This window comes from Alosa alosa, chromosome 23, assembly GCF_017589495.1.
Source record: "Alosa alosa isolate M-15738 ecotype Scorff River chromosome 23, AALO_Geno_1.1, whole genome shotgun sequence".
Classification (NCBI taxonomy): domain Eukaryota; kingdom Metazoa; phylum Chordata; class Actinopteri; order Clupeiformes; family Clupeidae; genus Alosa; species Alosa alosa.
The window spans coordinates 6319924-6335287 of NC_063211.1; the positions used below are offsets into that span (position 1 = coordinate 6319924).

Consider the following 15364-nt stretch of genomic DNA (forward strand, 5'->3'; position numbering starts at 1 on the left):
TCAGGCACTGCCTCTGAAACCTGTATGGAACTGTATGAGAAAAAGACAAAAAGGAAATGAGATTACAAATATATTATTTAGGCATGTCATAAAACCATGCAATAGACAAATAGAGCACAAACAATAGTCTCAGTCGTCAGTCTCTTGTGTAACTGATCCTACCATTTCATTGACCATAAAATAGGCCTACCAACTTGATCAAAGTAACATGTGTTAGTATTATTGATAAATTAAATCCAGCAGCCCTGTACCAGGTAACTCACTTTTCCTCATCATGCAGAGGCCTATCTGAAATGTTTTCCTCACCAATGTTACCAGTATCACTAAAAACAAATAAAACACATATGTATATATTTAACAATAATAAGAACAGTATTCAAGATCTTCATTCAATTATCTCAGGCAGTTCCTACTTAAACATCAAAGTTTAAGGTTTAAAAAATGACTGGCTACTAACAAAAGTTTTGCTCCAAACAGGATCCAAATCCAAAAAACTGAAGATACCAAATGCTTCAGTGCTTAGTTATGCATACAAATACCAATGCAGTTAACATCTTTATCATAGCTTATAGGCATGAACATGTCTAATGTCAGATGATGGTTACCTTTGGTGGCGTTGAATGAATGACCCTTCTGACTTTCGGCTGACACCATGAAAACAGAGACGGCACACTCCCACTCTTCAGTTTTTTTAAACCGGCGAGTGACCTAACGATGCAATCGGTGAAATGTATGGAGCACACCCTTGTATTGTCTGTAATCTGAGATGAGAGACTCGAGATAAGAGTTAATGTCAGTACAGTCATGTAGCCTAAATGATTTACTTGTAGAAGTAACTGTCAATGCTTGAGAATGTTGTAAAAACACTCGTAGAAGTAGGCTACGAGTGAGCCAGAGTTCTTGTTACTGGCTAAGAGCATCTTAACGCACCAGCAGGAAAATCAGTGACATTACAGTGTCTATGTAATGTCATTCACTGATCTTCCTACTGGGGACTCCACTGAGGCATATGCTTTTAGACTTCTGCAGATAAAATGTGCTGTATAAATAAAACTGACTTCACTTGTGTGAGTTTGTATATATTCCCAGAGACTTTCTAATGAGACACAGCACTCAAAAAATCCTCCATAGAAATGCATGGGGTTAGTTTGTATCAAACCCCTTCCGCGGCAAAACATCGATATGTGAATACTTTGAGCCAATCATGTGCTGTGTTGTGAATACAATAAACCAATAATATGGTGTGTTGTGAAGACATTGTGCCAATCATGTGTTGTGTTGTGAATACAATAAACCAATAATATGGTGTGTTGTGAAGACATTGTGCCAATCATGTGTTGTGATCTCGCAGCTAGAGCAAGATTGGTGTCGTGAAGCCTTGTGCACACGCATTTCTGCCGAAATAGATGCCCGATAAGTGCCCAAAAAGCGTTGCAATATGGTCGCCGAGTGGAGGGACTTGCCTTAAAGGACTTTGATATTCCTAGGTAGGCTTAGGTGGTTGGTGCATGAATTATTTAGACTAATGCTGTTAAAGTCATATAGTGTTTTTAAAAAAGGAAAGGCCAGAAAAATGGATATTTTATATTATAAAAATACTATTTTTAGAAATAAAATAATTATTTTATTTAAAAATAAAAATAGGAGGATGTGAATGCTGGTGGTGATTGGTGACACGGCGACCAGTGGGGAAGGGAGGCACCCCAAAACAAGTTCTCGATCACTTCACAACGGATCCAGTCTTCCCTCACCTGGCACGCCATCAGCCTCCTCTTCATCGTCCTCAGGCTCATCCAGCTCAAGCCCTGCCCGCACTGCAATATTGTTCAACATTGCGGTTGTAACCGGTGGTAATTGACTCTGCGTTGTGATTGGATGAAGTGGTGGTATATAAATTGTGACGCCGACACAGCTGTTCCTTTCGTTCTTTTACTGTAAACAAATTAATTGATTAATTGATTGAATGATTAATCACCCACTATGTGATTACTGTTCTTTAGAATTGATTTAGATTAAGTTTTATTTAGTATAATTTGTATTTTAGTATATTAGTATATTCTTTATCTTCTACAGTCCTTATTGCTTAGTTGTGTTTTTTATAATATATATTTTTAATGACTTTTTCTGCTGTTAGTGAATGTGTGTGTGTGTGTTGTCTGTATGCTACTGTGACCTTAAATTTCCCCTAGGGATCAATAAAGTATCTATCTATCTAAACCAACACACAGTACACAGCTGGGTGTTAATATCAAAGATTGTTAAGGCAGAGCAAGGTACTTCGTCGTAGTTCATGTCTATGGGCGCGAAATGGGGATCGAATCCTGTCTGCATAAAGAGGCGTGTCGATGACGTATTGACGAGCCGTGCGTTGCAACCGCCAACAGCAGCTGCATAAATAACCGGCGCACACCTGATATAAGGTTGATTTTCTCAGAATGGAATGCTCAAAAAATGCAAAAATGTACCTGAAATGTTCAGAAGGGTTTGAGGATCATGAAAACGTGCCCGAAATTCACATTCCTAACTCTATAGAACCAAGACCTTAGCATATGTGGTGAAATTCTGAGCTATGCCCATTGACTTCAATGGAGCAGTCGCTGCCTCTGCTCTGCATAAAGGGGGATTTTGACCCCCCCTCGTGCGATCCGGAAGTGGCTCCCGATGAAACATCTTGCGCCGCCTTAACAATCTTTGATAAAAATAAGAAAAAAGGAAATATTAGAGGGGGATAAGAGGAGGGGGGCAGGAAGCTCCATAGGCACCCAGAAGAAGAAGACACTGTACATAGATATGGTGTATCAAAATAAGAACATCTTTGTGTAATTATAAATACTGGAAAATGTACTCTGTTACACTCACCCCCCTAGAATTACACAAAGATAAAAAAAAAACATGTCAAACATAACAGCACCCATCAATACCCTCCAACAGCCATTACAAATACCAGCGTGGCAGCTACCTAGAAAGGTCAGGTGTGAACTGGGGTGATCAGTTCCCAGGACACCCACTGGGTACGCGAGGTGCCATATACACCTCGGCAGTAAGGCTATAACTAACCACAGACTATGACAGGAAAACAAAAAACTCTGTTATGTCACACACAAAGAACAGTTCACACACACAGAGTAAAGGCTCCATAAACCATGAACGATAGCAAAAAGCTGCAAGACAACTAAATAGAAGAACAACAATCACACATGTGCATACTACACGTGAATGACATGACCTAAGGCCTCATCCCCACCTAGGATAGTCTGTTACTGAGTCATAGACTCTATCAATCTACACACAGGTCTAATAACTCTACCAAACCTAGATGCAGGAGGGGGAGGTAAAGGATCAGTGTGGTGAGTATCAGTGTTGTGTGGGGGGTTGGGAAGGGTAATGGGCGTGTTCTGCAATATCGCCAGGGCCCACCACACCACCAGCAGAGGCATTCAAATCACCATCAGGAGACACATCTGGAAATGGGGAACCAAGGCCTTCCACATCAGATCCATGAACATCATCCTGCACAGCAGACTGCTCAGCAACCCAGGTAGGAGGAGGTACGGTCCGCAACGGAGCCATCCTGGCTTGACAGGTCAGCGGCAGTAGGGGGCAGGGCATCATCAGAGGAGAGGTTTGACAGGTGAGCTTCGGACAGGGATGCACTCAAACTGACACATTCAGCTGCCTCGCTCGAAGTGACTTCAGCAGTTGCACTGAGTGGCAGAAAGTTCACCGGGAGCAGGAGGTTTCTGTGTAGCACTCTCCGTTTACCATCACTGCCCTCAACTTTGTAGATGTGGAGACTGGGCTTTGAAGCTATCACAGTGTACACATCCGGTTCCCTCTTGTCAGCGAGCTTGCGCTTCCCTCTGCAACCTTTGTTGGCAACAAGGACACGGTCACCGATGGAAAGTGCCAAACCTTTGGCCCTCCTATTGTACTGCTCAGCCTGGTGTCTCTATTCAAGCCTGGAGTTCTTCTGAGCAGCTTGCATGGCGGACTGGAGATCGCTGGCCAGGGCCCTCACATAAGAGTCATAGTCTGCAATCCTTTCATCACAGCTCACGTTTCTGAACATCAGGTCGACAGGCAACCTCGGGACTCTGCCAAACATCAAATAAAATGACGCAAACCCAGTCGTCTCATGGACTGTGCAATTATACACAAATGTCATGCTTTGGATCAATTGGGGCCACTTCTGTTTGGACTGTGGAGGCAAGGACCGCAGCATGTTTCCCAGCGTCCGGTTAAACCTCTCTGTACCACCATTGCCCATCGGATGGTATGGAGAGATGTGAGACTTCTGTACGCCAGCCAGCTCCATAAGCTCCGCGACCAGCTCACTCTCAAGCGAAGCTCCCTGGTCTGAGTGCAGGCGGATGGGAAAGCCATACACACAGAAAAAGTTGTCCCAGAGTTTCTTTGCTACCCGCTTAGCCGTCTGGTCTTGACAGGGGAACGCGTGAGCCAGCTTAGTGAAGTGGTCAGTGATGACCAAGACGTCCATGGACTTATTGTTCCTGTCCTCTGCAGACCAGAAATCAATGCAGACGAGCTCCAGAGGGGCAGATGTTTTGATGCTCTGCAGGGGAGCTTTGGCTGCTGGTGTTACTGGTCTGTACTTCTGCGTTGTGTCTTTAAATGAAGAATTCCCACTTGGTGGAGAAAGGTAGTTTATTCCTGCATCTGCATAAAAGGTCATCAAATCAACAGTGAGGTTGGGGAAACCAATTGGAGTCAGCCTGCAGCAGGGTAAAGCTCTTCCTGCTCACTATACTGCACTTAATATTAATACATTTAACGCTTCTACTAGTATGAGGTGTGTTAAGAAAATAAATAAAATAAATAAATTCCAAAAAGGAAAAATGTATTATCAAACATGAATGTGAATGTGCGAGTGCATGCAATGAGAGAAATACTTTAAGTTCTATTATCCAAATCTGTATAAATATATTACATTGTGATCCAATAGTTTAGTACTGTAATACAGAAAGATATAAAGGTCTCAAAACTATTCAAAATTAAAACAAATATGACATACAACATGCAGGAAAAACATTGCTTCATCCACTTTTCAATGTAAGAATGCGCAAAAAGCGCTCATACAAAGGTAAAGGCTACACTCTTGTGGCCGCTACTGGTACTGCAACTAGCATGCAGTAGGGCAGGGGTCCCCAACCTTTTATGTACCATAATATTGGGGGGGTCGGGGGTTCCATGCTCCATATGTGTTGTGCATGCATTACTTGAAAAGAACTAGCTCCAGTTATGTATGAACAGTGAAGGTAACGATCTCTTAAACATGTGAAAAATGTGACCTTGAAGAAGTGAAAATTGAACAATATGAACTATGAATATTGAACAACTTGAAGCTACAACTATAAGTGTGAACATGCTTAACAAAATATGGGATCAAAACATGGGAGGTAAACGTGCATTACGAATATAATCAGTGGGAGCCCTGTGCTTGTTTCCTTGCAACAAGAAGGTTCCATCTGGGGGTGATGGAAGACAGTGACACCACTTAGTGTGTTTGAAATGTCCAGTCGGTTGCGCAATTTGGTCTTAGTTGCAGTCATTGCCGAAAACCCGGCCTCGCATAGATACGTGGTGGGAAATGGTAGCAACGTTTTCAGCGCTTTTACGGCTATCTCTGGATATTCTGCTTTGGTTTTGATCCAAAAACCCGCCAGAGAGGTTTCCTTATACACACTCTTAAGACCACCGTCATTTGCAATTTCGATCAACTGCTCTTCCTCCTGCGCTGACAAGTTGGGACTATTCGGGATATTGACAAATGTGTTGCGGACCCACTCATTGGTTTGCCGTGGATCTTTGGAGGATGGGAAGTAACGCTCAAACTCATTTGAAAGCGCAACAAGGTGATCGCGCACCAGCTGCGAGAGAAAGGGCTCTGCCTCAGTCTCTCCCAAAACCCCCACTACTGTTTGGAACAATACACCCCGGTCCACTCGTCGTCCTCACAAATCAAGCTTGGCTTTAAATGCAGCGACTTTATCTGCCAGTTTAAAGACAGTCGTCATCCCCCCGCCCCCGGAGTGACAGGTTGAGGTCATTAAGCAACCCGAATATGTCACCTGTGTGAAGCTGGCCCCCCATGTTATTCAAAAATTATTAAAAACACTGCTATTCGTTTGTGCTACGTTTGTGCCGGTTTGTGCCGTAAAAATTATCGTTGGTGCTGTTAAGGGTTTTAAGTAGGCTAATTAAACTTTACATTTTCTGGCCAGTGACGTCACTCAGCCCCTCATACTTGTCCAAATTTCCCCAAAATAGTCTCAATCGTTTGTGCTACGGTTGTGCTCATTTGTGCTGTTAAAAGTAACATTTGTGCTACTATGTTTTTTAAGATATTCCACGTTAGTTGTTACACGTGTGACGTCACTCAGCCCCCAATCAATGTCCAAATCTTCCCAAAACGGTCTCAATCGTTTGTGCTAGGTTTGTGCTGATTTGTGCCGTTAAAAGAAACATTTGTGCTACTATGTTTTCTAAGTTATTATGGTTTATTTATTACTCGTGTGACGTCACCAGCCCCCCATCAATGTCCAAAACTCACCAAAATGGTCTCAATCGTTTGTGCTATGTTTGTGCTGATTTGTGCCGTTAAAAATTACATCTGTGTAGCTATGTTTTTAAGTTAACACGCTTTGTTACATGTGTGACGTCATCCAGCCCCTCATCAGTGTCCAAATCTCCTGAAAATAGTTGCGATCGCGTTGGCTGTGCGTGCTGATTTGTGCCATGTAAAGAAACGTTTGTGTAGGCCTACTATGTAGAAGTTGCCCAGCAGTTGTAGCCAATCAATGTCCAATCGTTGTCCTAAAGTTTGTGCTGATTGTGCTGTTAAAAAAAAGAAACATTTGTGTCGTTATATTTTTTAAGTTACAAAGCTATATCGTGCTGATCTTAACCGAGAAAAGAAAAGAAGATGTGCTACTATTTAGGCCTACGTGGCTGTTTGTGCTGCCAGGGATTTTATAGTACACCAGTTGCTTGTGCATAACGTCAGAATTACTGCAACCCAGTGGCGTCATGCCCATTGAAGTTAAGGGGGCACATGCTATGACCGTGATGTAATATCTGTTTTTGTTTACAAAATGACAGTAGAAATAGTCATTTACTACAACTCCTCTACAAACCAACCAAAACACTAAATCAAGTTTACAGACACAAAGTCAAAAACAGCAGCAAATCTTTAGAGGTGGAGAGCCAACAGCAGTGGCCAGCAGCATTTCTCCTGATAAATTATCTTGTTATATTGAGAAATACAAAAAAACAAATGAACACATTACTAAAAGATAATTAGCTTTGTATTCTAGAAGACATAAAATAATTAATTTGTGTTCTTGAGCTAACACCTGACTGAAAGAGGTTGAGGTTTTTGTACGAGTCTGTATCACTGTATGAACTGCCATGTACTGCTATCAATTCTATGAGCACTCATGCAGTAATAATCTCCTGCATCTTCACTCTGGACTCCACTGATGGTCAGACTGTAGTCATACCCAGATCCACTGCCACTAAACCGAGATGGAATACCAGACTGGAGCCTGTTCACTCTATAGATGAGGAGTTTGGGTTTCTCCCCATACTGCTGTTGGTACCAGGAGATGCATGACGGTGTGCCACAGGGGTCATACAAGCTTCCACTGCGTTTACAGCTGATTGTGACTGTGCCCCCTGGACTGGTCGATATGGCTGGAGTTTGAGTAACGGTCACCTGTGCCCTGCAGTCTGTGGAAAGAAAGAAGCAATGTCAGCATATTGTTTGTGTAAACAACTGTAGTTTAGTAAATAACACAGTAGAGTGTTTACATGGCGCATAATAATGTTACTGCATCACAACAACATGTGTACATTGTGTAAATGTGTCAGCACTCCAACTCCCAAACTCACCTTGGATGTAGAGGAGCAGAGAGTAGATGAAGAGGGTGATGAACGCCATTGTTGTGGATGATGAGGACAGTAGTCAGTCATGAAGCCCTTAGCCGCTCTAAAAACATGAAGATACGGGGAGAACATGCAAACTAGCATCTCTATGGAAATCACCTTCCTGACGTTACACTGAGCTGCACACATCTATCACCCACACACAAGACGCTAAAGGTGCTTGCACACCGCCCCAATAAACACCAACAAACATCAACAGTTGGGTCATTCTTTTCAGTTTGGAGGTGGAAGATGTTTTTGAAGATTCTAAAGAGAGTCTAAAGACACAATTGCAATCACCAGCGGCCAATTTCTGATATATAGTAGAACAAGAACTAAGAAAGTAAAGAAAATGCATAGATAGAAATTCCAGGTGTCTGAGTGATTCTGGGTGATTTAATACAAATGTGAATACTTTACTATGAATTTGACACTTCATTGTAATGTATGACTATATTTGAGGCATGCAATATTTCTCTCCATTGTATTAAAACTCAAGTGAAACATCTACATTCTTTTGAAGGATTAACAAATATGGCCATTTGATTTCTCACATGATCATGTTGTTGACCCATCAATGCATCACTAAGACAGATCCAGTTAAAAGTGATTTGTTTCCTTTATTTTCTTCCTTTTCAAGAAGTAGCTTTTCTTGCCAAAAGATAGAAATGCACTTCATGTAACAACGACTTCATGATAAATTCATCTTTATGTATTTCTGTTCTAAATCATCATCAAATGTACAGTATATATAACATCTCATACATGGTATAGATTTCCTGTAAGGGTGGGTAAGTCCTTTTGTGGTCTCCATCGTGTGTGTTCAACCCAGACACTGTATTTACATAGTCGATTTTGCATCGGCAGTTTACGCTTCAGAGAGGGTTTATATCTGGAACATATAGTCTGTTAGATCTACTCTTGTTGACAGAATCCTCCTTCAGAGAGGTTTTATATCTGGAACTTATAGTGTTTTAGATCTACTGCTAATGTTGACAGAATCCTCCACAACAATGACCAACATCATTCTCATCTGGGCACTTTTATTTTGTGTGGAAGGTGAGACATTTAATAGTTATTACAACACATTCAGGCTGCCTATTTACATTGTCAATATAATACACTGAGCAGTATATTCATTATAATATTATATTATATTATTGCTACCTGTTGTATCTGTGTGTTTTTTTCAGAATGTCGAGGGCAGATTACAGTAACTCAGAGCCCCACAGCAGCACGTGGTCATCTGGGAGAATCCATCACTCTGACCTGCAAAACCAGCTCTGGCATTGATGGCTGGGGACTCTCCTGGTACCAGCAGAGAGATGGAGGAGCTCCTAAACTTTTAGTTTGGGGTGTGAATGAACTCCAGTCTGAGATTCCATCACGATTCAGTGGGAGTGGATCTCTTGGTGGATCTGACTTCAGTCTGACCATCAGTGGTGTCCAGGCTGAAGATGCAGGAGATTATTACTGCATGAGTCAACACCTCATCAGCAATAGCTATGTGTTGACACAGTGATACAGAGCTGCACAAAAACCTCCCTCAGCCACAGGGACGGCAGGACTGGAACTGAAACCTACTGCTGCTGCTGCTGCTGCTGTGGGGAGTAAACAAACACTCAGTAAACAGATGTTTACAGAGCGGCACATTGGGATGTTTACAGAGTGACTGCTGATGTTTACATGAGGTTTATGAGGTTTATGAGGTTATCATGGTAATTTATTTAATATATTTCTATACAACCTATCAAAGTCTTTGTGAGATATACTGTAACCAAACATGACTCTGCTCTAGTTATTCTGCACTGGGTCTAAACACAGTGAGGATGGTTTGTGGTGTGGAATCAGAATACTCAGCAAGATAGTTACGCAACTGTTGCATGTTTGTTCAATTGGATGTTGATAGGAAATAGCAAACATAAAGGGGGAATGTTGTTGAAAGTGTCCACATTTTCACAGGCGAATAGAAGAGTGGATCTTGTATGTTGGTCATTTCCCCCATAAACCAACACATATATTGTTTCATGGACTGTGTAAAATCCCTGCAGATATACAATCAAATCCTCACTATGGTTATCACAGAGTCATCAGTGTAACAGATCAATGCAAAACACAGTCTGCAATCACCACCCACCAGAGCACACCCAACCCAACAGAACTAGTGGGAGATTTCACCAGTGTGATCTGAGGATCTGGGAACGTTCCTCATGGAAGAATTTAACATCCCCTGCTGCACCCACAAACTAACTACTGACCTGGACAGGTTTGGGGCACATAGTAGAACAGGAGATCCAACAACTGAGGAATACTATTGGGAGAAAGAAACTTTTCATTACAGGAATCTTGTTTCTTTGATTTACTGCATTCCCACTGAATGTTGCATTTGACTCTAATCTACTGAATGATAATCAGTTTGATAGCACTGGTTGGATGTTCATATGTATCAAAGGTGGGAAATGACTGCAGACCCATGCTGGGAACTCACACTCTGTATTGTGTGCAGCCACTGACAGTCATTGAAGCATGAAGAGGTTTTTGTACAGCCTCTCTATGAGTTTGTATCACTGTGGTGGACTTTTGGTGGCGGCACCAGACTGGATGTTGGCAGTAAGTAAACTTTTCTAATCAAACATCACAATAGTTTATCATCATTTCTGTAACTTTGTTCATTTTCACTTTATATTTATATTGATTTTTATATATTTAAGTGAATGTAGGAATCACAATAACTTTATGGAAAACATTCATACAGTAACATCATAAACATCACACTTCAAAGCTGTGCAAAGTGCCTACATGTAATCATTTAAAAACAGATTCTACCTCATGCAAGAGGGTCACATAAATATGAATTTGGTTTTTTTATGGCACCTGGTGCCTAAAAAGTTGGTTGTTGAGAATGTGAGTATGAGGGGAGTTTTTGTACAGCTGCTAGTAGGGTTTGTATCACTGTGGTACACTTTCGGCAGCGGCACCCGACTTGATGTGGGCAGTAAGTAATCGTTTTCTGTCAGAAATAAATATCACACATTGAAGTTAAACTGTGCTTATAGTAAAAAAGCCTGCCTTTATAGATTTTTTATTTGAGGGAAAAAAAACTCATTCTCTGATATATTTGTTATACACTGCGACACTGTGCTGTTTATGTACAGTTTTTTTTTATCATTATGATTTTGTGAAAATTAATAGATTTTAAGCCTGATTGAGGAACATGATTGATTCTAAAAACAGGAAAACTATTGTAAAAATATCTGTTTGGATATAAGAATATTTAATGTTCTTATGTTGTTCTATGTTATAAAAATATGGTCTTAGCAAAATAAGTGCAGTATTGTCTTTCCCTCAAATATTTTGAAAAGAAATAGCCTTGTTCACATTTTCAGCCATCTGAAAATGATCTTTTGAACAGCAGTTCTGTTTTTTGATTAATCTACTGAGGTAGAACACTTACTGTAATTACTATTTCTGCAGATGACTGAGCTGAACACAAATATTTCTGTCTCAGTTCAACCATGTGGTGCAGGAGAGTATTTGATATTAATAGAATCAATGCTGATATAACATTATCCAATACTGACACTTGTTCTGTGTGCTGATACTTGAGAAGTCATCATTTAGAGAAATCAAAAGCAAGTGGTGTCTGTTTCTGGCCTTTCTGCTCACTGCCCCGTCCCATTTGTAATCTCCTGATCAATGGTGTGTTCCAGCAAACAGGCAGCCCAAACTGACCGTGCTGCCTCCCTCTAGTGAGGAGCTGAGCAGGAAGAGCTCGGCCACACTGGTGTGCCTGGCTGACCAGGGCTTCCCCTCCGACTGGAGCCTGAGCTGGAAGGTGGATGGGACCAGTAAGAGTGGAGTGGCCAGTCGTGGGCTCATGAAGGACGCTCTGTACAGCTGGAGCAGCACCCTGACACTCAGTGATGCCGAGTGGAACGGGGCCTCTTCAGTGGTCTGTGAGGCCACCCAGGGATCTCAGACAGCGGTCACTAAAGCCCTGAGCAGAGCGGACTGCTCTCAGTAGGGTCCAGTCCTCTGCTCCGATGAGGTGGCTGCTCTCTTAGCTTAAGTCCTAACGTGGAGCGCCACTATAGGCAGCTTCATCACATGCCGTGCTGCAGTTTTTTTTTGTTTCTTTTTTTTTTATTCCAATTGTATGTATGTTCTTTCTCTCATGTTTAAATGCCTTTGCTTGATCAGATTTTTTTCAATTGAAGATATTTTCTAAAGGCTCTAAAATAAAAGGTCAACATCATTTTATTTCTGTGTCTCAAGTGTGTTTGTGTTTCTGTGTCTCAAATGTTTCAAGTGATGCTGAAAAAAAGCAGTCAGTAATTCAGTTGCTAAAACACAATGTTTTATTTCTATGCTGTACACGTTATTATCAAAAAGAGTTTGACAAACTTTGCCCTTGAGACAGTTGAACATCTGGTAGTGGAGTTGCTCTATTTTGGGATCTGAAAAAGCACCCAACCCTGACTATGCAAATAGTATCAGCAGAGCACAACCTCCCTGTTTCACAACCTACAAGAGTCTAAACTGCCACATGACATGATGTGTTAATGTCACAGGTGCAAGGGTGCTTTCCTTTATTAAATAGTATAGTGACATGAAATTACAATTCTTACATTGATATAGATTTAGCAATTCTGCAACATTTCCGCACCACAGCCAGACAGGACGTATTTTAGTTTGTCAAGACCAACCAATCAATACCACCAATCAATGAATCCAACAGTGACATGAAATTACAATTTTAATGTTTCTAGATGTAACACAAAAGATTTTTACTAATGGCATTTGTCATGTTGGCATTTCAGCACCACATCCAGTAAGGACAGCTCCTCTTATGTCATTATTTAGTCATCGTTCTGCAGGTTAAACACATCATAGCCACTAACCATATTTTGATGATAGTATAAGTGCAGGCTGTGCTACGTTTACAATTCTCCCCAGACATGACTTTTATCTCCATCTTTCTCTGGACACTTTTCATATCTTTTCAGGGTAATGTATTTCAATTATTAGACTTGATTACTGCTTGTCATCCTCAGATCATATAAGCAGAATATCCCAATATCCCAAGCAGTTTTTGTGAGAGGAAGCAATATATTTGTATTCCCAAACAATATGTGTGTGATCTCTTGCACTGAAACACTGTTAATCCAGGAGTCACAAGTCCACCTCCATATCAGGACTGCTGATGGGACCCACAGGTGATCCCACAGGTGAACCCACAGGTGATCTATGACAGTCCAGGTACTGTACAGCAGAAATGGGAGAGTCCCAGACACTACTAACTACCCACTACCCAGACACTATCTGGTCAGCTCCAGAGGTTCTGGTATTCCAGTTTGGTTCAGTGGCAGAGGACTATTGACCATTAGAGTGCTACAGGCTGAAGGCACAGTGTGGGTCATCTCAACTGGATGTTCACACACATCATTGAGGTCACTAGGCAGTCTGAATGAATTACAGCTTCTGTTGTTTAGGTCTCCATGTTAATACCTGTTTTTGTTTACAAAATGACAGTAGAAACAGACCTTTACTACAACTCCTTTACAAACCAACCAAGACACTAAATCAAGTTTACAGACACAAAGTCAAACACAGCAGCAAATCTTTAGAGGCAGCTAAGGTGGAACAGCTTGTTATATTGAGAAATGGATATTAAATAAATTCAAACATTTACAAGAAAAAGCTCAAATGAACTAATTAAAATGTTAGATAACAGCATTTAAAAATAAGGCTGTTCTTGGCATAGGGATGTTTAAATAAATTCATCCAAACCAGTTCAAATTGAACTGTTTAGAGAAATTAACAAAATTAATTAAACTTGATCTTGAGATAGACAGCATTTAAAAATGTTTACCAAATTTGAACTCACCTCCATAGTTTTAAGTCATGTCCGTAATTTCATCCATGGTTTAATAGGTAAGGTGTTGGTGGTGAGAGACTAGCGTGAGAACCTGGTGTCATGTCCGTGTGCTTCCAGCATGGTTTAAAAGGTAAGGTGTTGGTGGTGAGAGACTAGCGGTGAGAACCTGGTGTCATGTCTATGTCCTCTACCAGCATGGTTTAAAAGGTAAGATGTTGGTGGTGAGAGACTAGCGTGGGAACCTGGTGTCATGTCTATGTTTCCAGCATGGTTTAAAAGGTAAGGTGTTGGTGGTGAGAGACTAGCGTGGGAACCTGGTGTCATGTCCGTGTGCTTCCAGCATGGTTAAAAAGGTAAGGTGTTGGTGGTGAGAGACTAGCGTGGGAACCTGGTGTCATGTCCGTGTGACTCCTCTCCACTTCCCTCTTCTCAGCACCTGCTCTGGGCTCCAGCTGCAGCAGCAGGGCTCTCACTGGGGCTACTGACTAAAGCAGGTTTTTGTACGGCTCTGTATCACCGTGGGAACTCACTGACATCCTTTCTGATGTCATGGTAACTCATGCAGTAATAATCTCCTGCATCTTCACTCTGGACTCCACTGATGGTCAGACTGAAGTCATTCCCAGATCCACTGCCACTAAACCGAGATGGAATACCAGACTGGAGGCTGCTCACGTAGTAGATGAGGAGTTTGGGTTTCTCTCCAGACTGCTGTTGGTACCAGGAGATGCATTTTGGAGAACAGTCCCAATGAATGCTTCCAGTCCGTTTACAGCTGATTTTAACTGAGCCTCCTGGACTGCTGGTCACTGTTGTAGGTTGCGTAAGAGTGACCTGTCCCATGGAATCTAACAAAAGAGGCAAAAACAGCATATGGTTCAGGAAGGTACATACATATTAAATTAACATGTAAACATTGAATAATATAATGTTATCAGAGCTGGTGGTCACTAAAACTGCCAACACTGAAAGTTCTGAATTCACCTTGAATGCAGACGACGAGAGACCACAGGAAGAGTGCAGTGAAGGCCATCGCTCGTCTGTGCTGACGGATCAGTTGTAAGCGTTCAGCTGCCTCAACATCAAGCATCTGGACCAAATATGCTCTGCACATGCAAACACGTCCCTATGCAAATTACTCTAGCAGCCACTCTCCATTGAACACTGTTGTTGCTGCTGACACCACAATCTCTTCAAGACATGAGGTCAGGTTTGCCACTGGTAGACAAAGGCATTTTTATATTCTGTCAATGTAATAGGAGTCATCAAATGCTCATTTTGTTCACATATTATATTTGTTTTGCTATGTTATGGAAAGTAGGCTACAGTGTGCACGGAATGTTTCTGGTACATTCTGCGAATCAGCAAGATACAGAAGGAATTCTGCTTCACAGACATGCAGGCCTGCACACACACACACACATACATAAACACACACACACACACACACACACACACACACACACACACACACACACATGCACACACACACACACACACACACACACACACACACACACACACACACACACACACACACAC

The 15364-nt window shown here is 41.6% G+C and overlaps 2 gene segments (V, D, J or C); one reads left to right on the forward strand and one right to left on the reverse strand.

Annotated features, from left to right (window-relative positions):
- Window positions 1-7411: 7411 nt before the first annotated feature.
- Window positions 7412-7981, reverse strand: LOC125288943. The segment is given in 2 exon segments: window positions 7412-7749; window positions 7912-7981. Coding segments are annotated over 2 exon segments (387 nt in total).
- Window positions 7982-8933: 952 nt separating this feature from the next.
- LOC125288620 lies at window positions 8934-12204 on the forward strand. The segment is given in 4 exon segments: window positions 8934-9003; window positions 9138-9449; window positions 10898-10939; window positions 11655-12204. Coding segments are annotated over 4 exon segments (738 nt in total).
- Window positions 12205-15364: the final 3160 nt, after the last annotated feature.